Source organism: Cynoglossus semilaevis, chromosome 7 (assembly GCF_000523025.1).
Source record: "Cynoglossus semilaevis isolate Cse_v1.0 chromosome 7, Cse_v1.0, whole genome shotgun sequence".
NCBI lineage: Eukaryota > Metazoa > Chordata > Actinopteri > Pleuronectiformes > Cynoglossidae > Cynoglossus > Cynoglossus semilaevis.
Genome location: NC_024313.1, coordinates 6,973,611 through 6,984,453, shown reverse-complemented (window position 1 = coordinate 6,984,453; position 10,843 = coordinate 6,973,611). Strand labels below are relative to the sequence as shown.

The following is a 10,843-nucleotide window of genomic DNA, read 5'->3' as shown; positions in this document are numbered from 1 at the left end:
CTCTGTCCTCCTGATCAATATAACAGGTGGTCCATCAGCCAGCTTAACAGGATCAGATAAAAATGACCGACTTCACGCACACAAGCTTTTTAGCACCAGCTCTGTCTGCTGTCATATTCCCATAAAGTCAGCCCTAAATCTATTTAATCCAATGTGCTTCTATTACTTTTATGCAGCACGTGTCCAGATCAAGTCTTCAGCTTAAGACACTAAAGACAGTGAGACAGTATAAAACCGTCAGGGTTTTAGATGAATCCACCTGTAACCTAAGGACAGCAGGGTCTTTACTTTTCAGCAGAAAGAAAAATATGTTTGATGCATTTTTTTTTCACACGCGGTCTTTCACATTTTATTTTCAGATGATAAAATACAGTTGAGTAAATGAGAAGCTGATGTCATGCTTGTGTTTTTGCCTCTTTTTTATTTTATTGTAGCAGCATTCTTCCCATCCTGTCTGAGGACAACAATAGATTTTCTCACATCTGCTGTCTGACCAACAAACCCTAATTGTTTATACTTTATAGTCCAAATGTCACAGTTTGGTTATGACAACAGGCCAGAATGGTGAAAAAAAGTACCAGTGGCTTTGTCCACTGTCATCCCTCAAAATCTCCACAAACAACTGGTGGGAAAAATCATTCACACAGGCACAACTGTCTGAGGTGTACTGAGGAAAATCCATGAGCATTCTATCTGGATGAGGGACAGACAGAAGCAGATGAGACAAGATGCTTTCTTCAGCTCCCAAAACTCCCACGTACAAATTCAGACACACACAGATGCTAACATCAAAGCCTTAGGATGGGACTTGAGCCTGAACTAGCGTCAGATCAGTCGGAGCCTGCTGTGTTGGTGGAAAGCAAAGAGCTTTGATGCTACATCTTAATATATGCTAGGTCCCAGTCTGTGGTTTAGTGAATGGGTCCAAATAGCCTTGGTATGAGCCGCACCAGAGCACTTGGTTTGTTGTAAGCTCCAGTTGTTGTCTGGCATTACACGAGAGTGCCATAATACAATGCTTTTTCAGGGAGGCGTGTTATAAATAAAACCACAGAAAGCTTTTGTTGACAGCGGCTCCGGCAGCTTCAGCTCTCCCTCCGCTCCTCTTTTGGAAACATTTCTGACTGCAGACATCCTGCAACATGCATTTGGATTCAATACATTTTTGATTTTGTGCTGCTCAGGAAAATGTTTCATCAATAACCCAATGAAACTAAGTGCCTCCCTCTCAGAGTCAATTCCACATGTCGGAAGTGAATGAAGTTTCCAAGCAAAATGCACGAGAAATATTTGCACTTGGCTCTGGAATTTTTTTGAGAAAAGCTTGTAATGTTGCCATGAAGAAAGCAATTTGGAGAAAATATAGCTCTTGTGTCTGTCACAGATAGGGATGTGATGTCCTATAGTTGTTGTAGGGATTGCAATATTAAGATTAATTAAAGGAAAAAGAAAGACAAATGTTTCAATAACATTTAAAGATACATATTGAAAAAAAAAGAAAAAGAAGCAAAACTTTTTTGAAAAGCTAGTCAAAAATATAAAAAGGTGTTATTTAAAAACAAAAACACATAAGGAAACTAAAACCATGCCGTGTAAAACCAGCTAAAGAAAAGTATAAAAATACCTAAAAGGAAGTCACAAAATAAAAAATAAAAAAAAAAGTGCTCTGATTGTTTGGAAGAATTGTTTAACATCCTATGACAGTGTGTTATAAATGGTGATATACGGTAATCCAGTGTGTATGTTTGATCTTTACACACATTACACACAGATGACTGTTGCCCAGAGTGAACCCAGTCCTCTGTTATCAGCTTCTCTCACCTGTTCAACCTACTATAAAGCAGAAGATCCACCTATTTATGGCTGCTTTATGATAACCTGACGTTATAAAAGCCTGGGTTAAACTCACCATTAGGAGCCATTATCAAAAACCACATCAACAACACAAATCACTTATCCAGTGGGAGAAAAAAAATGTATAAGTGCAAATGAATTGTTTTGTTGCTGTGCACCACCGTTTGTTTGTTGACTGTGAAATCGAGGCGAAACATCAGTTCATTAAATCGCAAAGAATCATGAACAGTGCAGCGTCAACATGTAGCAGAATAAGCATCCGAGGACATACAGACATGTCATACAGGCCCGCTGATCCAACGCTTTTGTGTCTCTGTGGACCCATTGGAGACACAACAGGTGTGTCAATATGACAAGCACTCGACCAATCCACTACGTCTGGCTGATACGAACGGCGAATAAATATAGACGCTCTCCATTTTCACTCCCGGCACTGCACAGCTCCCACACAAAAGGGAACAAACATCCAAAGATCACGCAGAGTTCAAGCTAAATAGGACATGATTGTTCTCCAGCGAAGTCATTATCCATTTTAGTACAGCTTTCTAAAGAGTGTGTCGGTTTAAGAGCAAAACTTGATTTGTACAACTACTGTAGTTCAAACACATTTTAACTTATAACAATGATCAGAACGAGAGCCAATGCTACTGCAATAAATAATTATCTGCAACAGCTACAGGTGTATTTACTCACTAATACTGACTGTATTTTAATGTTTAATGTAAATGAATTAGGTTTTAATGACCACGATAGTAACTGCTAATGTAAAAAATAATATTTGCAAAATTGATGTGAAGAAAAGTAAAAACTTAATGACAATTGTATAAAAACTAAAGTCTGCATTTTGGGTGCTGTATTTATTAATCTTTTATTTTTGATTTGATTTAGGTTTATTTCGAAAATGAAAACCACAATAAAACAAATAGATCAGATATTTAAAAAAAACAAATGTAAATGCATATTTGAAAAGGAGTGAGGATTGAATATAACTTATAGACAATTTAGAGGTTTAGCTTCGGGGCTATCTATTGGCTACTGTTTTACAGCTTTGTCTAAGGCACAAATTATTGTCTTGTTGTCATGCTAACTATGAAAACATTATTGAAAAACTGTACAGCACTAAGTTCTGTGATGTAATAAGGAGCCACCCAGTGTGAAATAACACATCTCTCTGAGCGTTATACCTGGATTACTGTAGTTCTTTTCGACAAATCCACAACTAATGCCGAGCAGAATTCAGATTAACAGGTTGGAGAAAACTGGCTTGTCCCCGCCGTGAACAGACGACATGAAAACGCTGCATCAGTCTCCCAGTCTCCCACCAGATGGTCAATCAGAAAGACATGCAGGATCGAATAACAGATCGCCACCACCAATCACAATCACTGATCTATTTCTGCTTACTTTTCTTCCTTGATTTTTTATTTCTTTTGCCTGAAAATATACAGTATATAAAAATAATTTTCATTCTGTTTTTGAGTGCACATCCTACATAAACCATGAATTATCATCAATAAAATGTTATTTGTTATGTCAGCAGGTGACAGCAATATTTAAGGAGAAAAAGAATAGCAAAATTAAAGAGCATGAATATGATTGGCTACAACCTGTGATTGATATCGGGCCATTGGTGACATTCACCTGCATCACAATGGAAGCAACCATTTATGTGACGTTGCTGATGTTTACTATCAACAGGCTCTTATTTGACACAGTGTCATAATCCATTCATCAATTCTTTAATCCATCCACTCATGAAGGTACAACAGGTAATAAGGAATAATAAGGAATGTAATAAAAGAACTATTTGAATTACTCAACTGAGTTATTGGAATTGTGTAGGTTAATATTTTTAAATATATATTTTATAGTAAATGGTGGCTGAAAATGTGACTGTACATGCTTGGATGTTCATGATGAGGTGAATAATCTGGGTTTGGGGGGGCGGTGTTTTGTATTTACAGGATTCCAAACTTTACATTTTCATCAACTATCAACTAATATAGGTATAAACGGTCATTTCCTTAGTTTGTCTTGACCACCACAGTCATTTTCAGGCTGTCAGACAGAATCTTTTATCTCTCTCTCCATGAACGTGTGCTCTGCGTCCTTTCTGTTATGGCTGTCAAAGGCCATAGAATGGAGCTGTAATCAGACGATCTGGGTAGAAAGAAAGAAAAAAAACTGCTCTAATGTGAAGGGGGTGTGTGTGCGCGCGCGCGTGTGTGCGCATTTGCATACAGCTGAATGGCTTTCGCGTCCCGCACGTTACACCCGCATGAGGGCGATAGAGGGACACGCGTAGCAACAATAGGAGGCACGCTGCTGCCGAACCTTAAAACGCACGGGTGGCCATGAAACGGCACACGCCAACATCAAGATTAAACACACCCACAATAACCTACACATGGGAGTTGGAAATCTCTGCGTCTGCAAAACCGTGCGTAATTTCTCACTCCAGCAATGATTATTTGGATCCCTGATAACATATTCATTATTTTAGTATATCACATCTAATATTTCTGTGTGTATTTTTATAAAATAAAATCGATCACATATTCCTTGGTATTCAATTGATTTTATTTGTTTATAAAATAAAGGACATTAATAGAAAAGTTTATCTCATCAATTGTCAACAGTACTTGGAAATCACTCCAATCAGTTCTCCTTGTTTGTTATGTTGTAGTACAGAAAATTTCAAAGTAAAGGCTCTGCAAAAACCCCGTCCTCAACGCTCCTCAGCCGCATTGTCGGCCAATTAGATAAGCAATTGAGTGGAACCAGGGCAGAGGGGCGCATGGAGTGAGACGGTGATTGAAATCCTGCTTCCCTGAAGTTTCTGTGGCCCTTCATTGTCCTCACGTTCTGAGTCCATACAATGTGCGTTCATTCGTCGTATTGTGCGCTAAAAATAAGTCAACAGATGTTGCCTCTTGTTAATAGTCGCCCAGTGTCCATGGTGGTCAGTCAGCACCGTGCCACTGGGTATTAAATCTGGATAATTGTTGTTGGGTTGGAAGGGAAGGGGATTGACTGCGTGAAGTGGGCGGTGCCAACTCGGTGACTGGCAGTTTATGTAATGAGCAGCGCCGTGCAAGTCTATATATCTGGGAGGAGACTCACGACGGTTCATTCACTAGTAATAAGACGAGTGATGTACGTCCGTGGCGCACTGACGCACCGACTTCACCACCAAAACAAGCCCTGAGACGCGCACACACAGAGGAGTGCCCGTTGTGGAGTACAGCACCATGCAAGGAGAGGACGCCTGCTGACAGACAGACAGAGAGACAGACCGACAGACGCACGTCTGTGGATTTTAGTCTTCACTCACCTTTGGATAACTTGGGCGATTGGAAGCGCTTTCTCTTGGACGCTTTTGACGCACAGAAACCAGGAGCTACAGGAGAACTCCCCGGGAGTGAAGAAGGATTTATATTCTGCTTTAGATTTTTTTTTATTTTTTTTTATTTTGCGTTCCTCGGTGTGAATACTTTGGAATAGAGAGGTTCTGCTCTTCTTGGCTGGTGACGCGCTGCCCTGGAGAAGAGAGAAGGATGGCAGCTTGGTTCACCTTTACCATCGCATTCAGCACCACGTTAATAACACAGGTACGAAAAGGACCAGTCATCACCAAACCACGAAGATGGCAGATGGAAACATTTTTTTATTTTGAATATTATTACTTGTTTTATAGGTTTTTATATTTATATCATTCAACACATTACTTTAGCTTTTAAAAGATCTCCCTTTCTCTTTTAGGTGTTTGGCTCTGGCGTTTTTGAGCTCGATCTTCACGAATTTAAAAATCACAAAGGTTTGCTTTCAAACGGGAGCGCATGCAGACCCAGCTGCAGGACTTATTTTAGAATTTGCCTAAAGAACTATCAAGCTGTGGTCTCACCAGGTGACTGCGTCTTTGGAAGTACAATGACACCAGTGCTGGGGAGCAACTCATTCAGCGCCAAGGACAGTGGCACTTTACCCAGACCCATCCAGATACCCTTCAACTTTGGATGGCCGGTAAGAGACTTGGGCACGAGCGTCCACGTTTTAGTCAAATCCCAGCCATTGTTGTTGTTGTTGTTGTTGTTGTTGTTGATGTTGTTGTTGTTGTTGCTGTTTTCGGGGTACTGCTGTGCATTTGGGGGGCGCACCGTTTATTGGTCAGCTCATTTGATCAATCACCATTAATACTGAGTGGATAAACAGGTCGGACGATGTCGATCAATAAAAATCCAAAAGCCACACTCATTATGAAAGAACGCCTCTCCACTTAGCCTCTTGTGTAACTGAATTAAAAGAAAAAAATAATAATAAACGAGTCTTTTAAACATGACAAAAAAAAACATGCCAGCATTCCTCTAAACACATATTGCAAGTAAATCTAAATATATATATATATATTTTAAAATAAATAAATAAAATATATCATAATGTTTTAACCATCAACTGTTCTTTTTTCTTCAGGGGTCATTTTCATTAATAATTGAAGCCTTACATTCACCTTATGAAAATCTACCTGTAGGTAAGTACAACATTTTTACCACAGGAGGGAGCTCCATCTGCACATTTAACACATGAGGCTTTTGCGACTGCTCTCACAGCGTTTGTACATATGCACAAAAGAATTGAATAGAAAAATCGCCGAGTAACTCAAAATTTTAAAATATCATATTTAAATTCCCACTGGCTCTCTTTTTGTTTACTGCTTGTTTGCTACTTGACAGGTTTTGATTCTTATTCATTCTTTTATTATGAACTTCAGGACACCTTTTTCATTCTTATGTCCAATACAATTGAACTTCCTCTGGTTTATTTTTGGCGTGGGAAAGAGCTGTGGGCTCTGGTGAGAATACACAGCTCCTGCCAAAAACCCCTGACTACATCTTCCTGTATTTTACACCTTACTCTGTTCCGCCCTTTGGAAGACAGGACTGAGCCTGAGAATGTTTTGCTGACAGAAAGAAAGAGGAAATTTCAACTGGAGTTTATCTTTCATCTTAACTGTAGGGATGCAGCTTTATGCAGGGCAGATTATTAAAGTGGAAGTAGATGACGTTTGAACTCACAGCCATTAATGAAACCAGTCTCAACATGAAACCATAATGAGGTGACAAGGATAACAATCACTAATTCTGACCTCCGCCCCCTCCTTTGTCTCTCTCCTTTTCTCAGATACCAACAACCAAGACTTTTTGATTAGTTTTTTTGCCGTTCAGAGACAACTGGGTGTTGGGACTGAGTGGTCTCAGGATACACAGAGTGGAAAGCAAACAGAGTTGAAATATTCATACCGGTTCATCTGCAACGAGAGTTTTTATGGAGAAAGTTGTTTGATAAAATGCTCCCCAAGAGATGATCGTTTTGGCCACTACACCTGCACCAGGGATGGTCAGTTATCCTGTCTACCTGGCTGGAAGGGGAAATACTGTGAAGAACGTGAGAACTTTTTATTACTGTATTTATCACAACTTTTGCTTTCCTCATATGTTGCTGTTGGGAGTGTTCTGGTTTAAGTTTTGTTGCATGTGTTTACTGTGCTGCCATCATGCAAACGTTTTAATTTTTACTACCTGTGTGGGGTCATTATGATTCTAATTTCTTGACATTAACATTTATTCTTCATTGTGATTTGGGACTGAAAAGGAGAGAGAGCTGTGAGAATGTAATTAGAGATGAATAGTTATGAAGTTATCATCACTGAGGCCACAAGATCTGAGTCCGACAAGACGTTGGTGCCAAAGTATTTTAGGCGTTCTCTGTCATTTATAATCTGTAGTCATATAATTCTGATGTATAATTTCTTCTTGGTTAGTGAACACTCATTAAATATGGGGACAGACACAACAGACACTTTATACTAGTGCAAACCCTCCTGGCCTCACAAACCAGCAGTCCCATGGCTGGGACAGCACTGAACGGGCCGACGAGGGGGCCCGGTGCCATTTGGCTCCACAATAACCAAGGGCCCTTTTCCCCAAAACAAATTAATCAAAGAGTAGATTGGAAGGAGGCACCGTGGGAGTAATAGCTACCATGTGCTGAATATGAGACCACATGGGTGACAGCGGATCTGTCATCCATGTCACTTGGTGGTGAAAGAGAAATTGGCATGTGCTATTTCCACCATGGCGCCAAATTCTAACCAGATGGGCTCACGTGTTGCAATTACAGACACATCAATCGTCGGTGACTACAGAAAATATACATGAGAAAGATAGATTGGACATATCTTTCAGACACTATAATTTCCCCTGTCTCACACTCCCATACGTCGGCTAAAACAAGCCTTGTCATTTGGGCTTGGTTTACATTTTTTGAAAGGTTTAAGCACGGTACTGCAGTAACACACGTGTAATTTTAGACAGGCATAGTTGTTGTTATACAAATAAAGCTAATTAAACCAGAAACTAATAACTAATGAATACAAACACAGCTGCTATTTGCTCTTAGACCTTTTTTATTATTATTATTTATAAAACAAACAAAAAAAAAACACCCTAATTAGGTTATAGTATTTTTGAAGCTTTGGGGGTACCATTGCGCATGCCCGGTAACCTAATCCGAGTGGAGTGAGGAGCAGGAGCGGCTGCACGCGCCAGGGTTAATCGTGCCATTATTATCTGCCACGCGCCACCGAGCATTGTTGAGCGCGCGGGAGGAGCAGCTGCAAATATGGCCGTGACAGAGCACAAACAACAATAGTGACAGCTGTCTGCTATTGAGAGCAAGCATCTGTTCTGGGCTAAACCGGCCGCTCACCGTCAGCCGCCTGATATGCAGCCCTGATCGGTACACTTGCGGAGGGGTGGTTGGGGGGGGGGGGCAAACAGGTTCATGTTGACATGTAATTTGCCTACTGAAAAAAAAAGGTCTGAAGCTGTAGTTTCTTTAAAAATAATCATTTTATACAGGTTTTCAACAAGGAGCTTGTGACCCCTAGAGTGTCCACCAAGGCACTACTCAAGGGTCAGGATATTTTTTTGATTGATTAGACATATCTTTATGGTATTTATATATGTGTGTGTGTGTGTGTGTTGGCGTAAGTGTTTTTCTCCCCTGTCTAAACTGGATTGTAATTTACTATGAGGCAACAACAATCTTCTCTCTCTCTCTCTCTCTCTTTCTCTCTCTCGCTGATGAAAAAGAAGATGGTGTGGTGCAGGAAATCTGTATGGCTTTAGTCTGTCTTTCTCCAAAACCCCACTCATGAACTGTAAAAAAAAAAAAAAAAAAAAATAAGTTCATGGCCTTTATTAAGTATTTGATTCGCACATTGTATTACATTTCAAATAGTTGGTTATTGTTTGCGGAAGGAAATTGAACTGAGGACAAAATACTTGCCAGACTTAATAACTGAACGCTAATCGCCTACACACGAGACAAAAATGCATCATTAAATTGAAACAATTAATTCAAGCTCTTCACACACGCAGCGTATGGCTTTAGGTTAAGGTATTTTTTTCTTTTTACCCAGCACTTACGTGTGTTTGTCTTTTTTTTTTTTTTGGCTCCAGCGATCTGTCTGGAGGGCTGCAGTGAGGGGAATGGAAACTGCTCCAGACCTGGGGAGTGTGTGTAAGTATAAATAATTATACAATATCGAGGGAGATGTTGAGCTGCAGAAAACACACGTGGGGGCAATATGAGTTGCATTCGCGTGGAAATCAGTCATTTGTTTCTATGAACTGTAATTCAAAGTGTTGCTACATTGTGTGTTTATATGCAGCACAGATATACAGTTTATAATCAAAGCAGGGTATTTATTTCATTGTTTGCAAATTCACAGCAGATTTCCTTTATTCACGTCTTTCATCACAAGAGGCCAAACGGAACTAAATTAACCAAACATTAGCCTGAGCTTGTTGTTGTCTTTCTGCATCCCTGCTATCCTTCCCATGTTCCCTCGCTGCCTCTCCTGTCACTAGCCTGTCACATTCCCTCTCTCTCTCACTCAACAACAAAGATCATTTATTTCATACACGCATACTTGCCCACATGCTATGGGAAAGTCATCCTGAATCCTGCTTTGCCCTTGTTTTAGACATAAATCCACCATTCCCACCGATAAAAGTGACTCAATTTGGGTCACTTTTAGTGGTGGGAATGGTGGATTTATGGTGGTTAGAGCCTGTAGATACACAAAAGTCTCATGTCACTGCTCACTCAGCAGAAAGTGCTGGAGACTCAAAAGTACATCCCGGGTCCCACAATCTCACGATTGGACAAGGTTGTGGTGGGGATTGAAAAGAAAATCCATGTGAAACATAAAGCACTTTGATTTTGGGGGCTGTTGCCAAAAAGTATTTCACACTTGTATTATCTTGTTATTGTTTCTCTTAGCCTCAGTGGTTGTTTGTCCTCCAACACTGACCTCTGTTTTTGCTGTTGTTTCTGAAGTGGCTCTATTTTTCTTTCCCCTGTAGATAGTAGAAACAGTGACATCATTATTAAACTTATTTTTCCCCAAACATCGATGTTTGTTATTAACTTTGTTCAGCAGTGTAACAAGGTGGTGGAAAAACAATATCACTGATAGCTTACTCTTTAAAAAACCTGTTTAAAGTATCAATTCCATTAGTAACTCAACAGTAACCAAGGCACTAGACCAGGGGTCTCAAACTCAATTTACCTGGGGGCCGCTGGAGGCAGAGTCTGGGTGAGGGTGGGCCGCATAAGGGATTCCACAATAAAGTTTAAAAAAAAGTCCTCAAATGTTAAACATTAACAGTTTTAATGATTTCTTCTGAACATGAAGTGTTTTGAACATGAATGGAACATTGAGTGAAAATCATGAACGGTTCTTCTGAACATGGCTCATCTTGCCTACTCCTTGCTGCCAGAGACTTGACAGCGCTTCTTTTCACAAATCTGAACCACATTTGGCTTGAGAGAGGAAGCAGTTGAGAACCTCAGTATGGCTTGAAGATGATCATTAGTAAGTCTGGACCTGTACTTGGTCTTATTGAAGTTCAGCTCAGGGGAG

The 10,843-nt window shown here is 40.0% G+C and overlaps 1 protein-coding gene across 1 annotated transcript in view; it reads left to right on the top strand.

Moving 5' to 3' along the window:
- Positions 1-3,985: 3,985 nt before the first annotated feature.
- Positions 3,986-10,843, top strand: part of dll4 (delta-like 4 (Drosophila)) — an 11,853-nt gene continuing 4,995 nt past the window's right edge. The window contains exons 1-5 of the mRNA XM_008313129.3: positions 3,986-5,465; positions 5,617-5,877; positions 6,325-6,382; positions 7,033-7,296; positions 9,375-9,435. Of these exons, the coding sequence (XP_008311351.1) occupies positions 5,412-5,465; positions 5,617-5,877; positions 6,325-6,382; positions 7,033-7,296; positions 9,375-9,435 (698 nt within the window). The 5' untranslated portion in view covers positions 3,986-5,411. The remainder of the gene's footprint in view (positions 5,466-5,616; positions 5,878-6,324; positions 6,383-7,032; positions 7,297-9,374; positions 9,436-10,843) is intronic.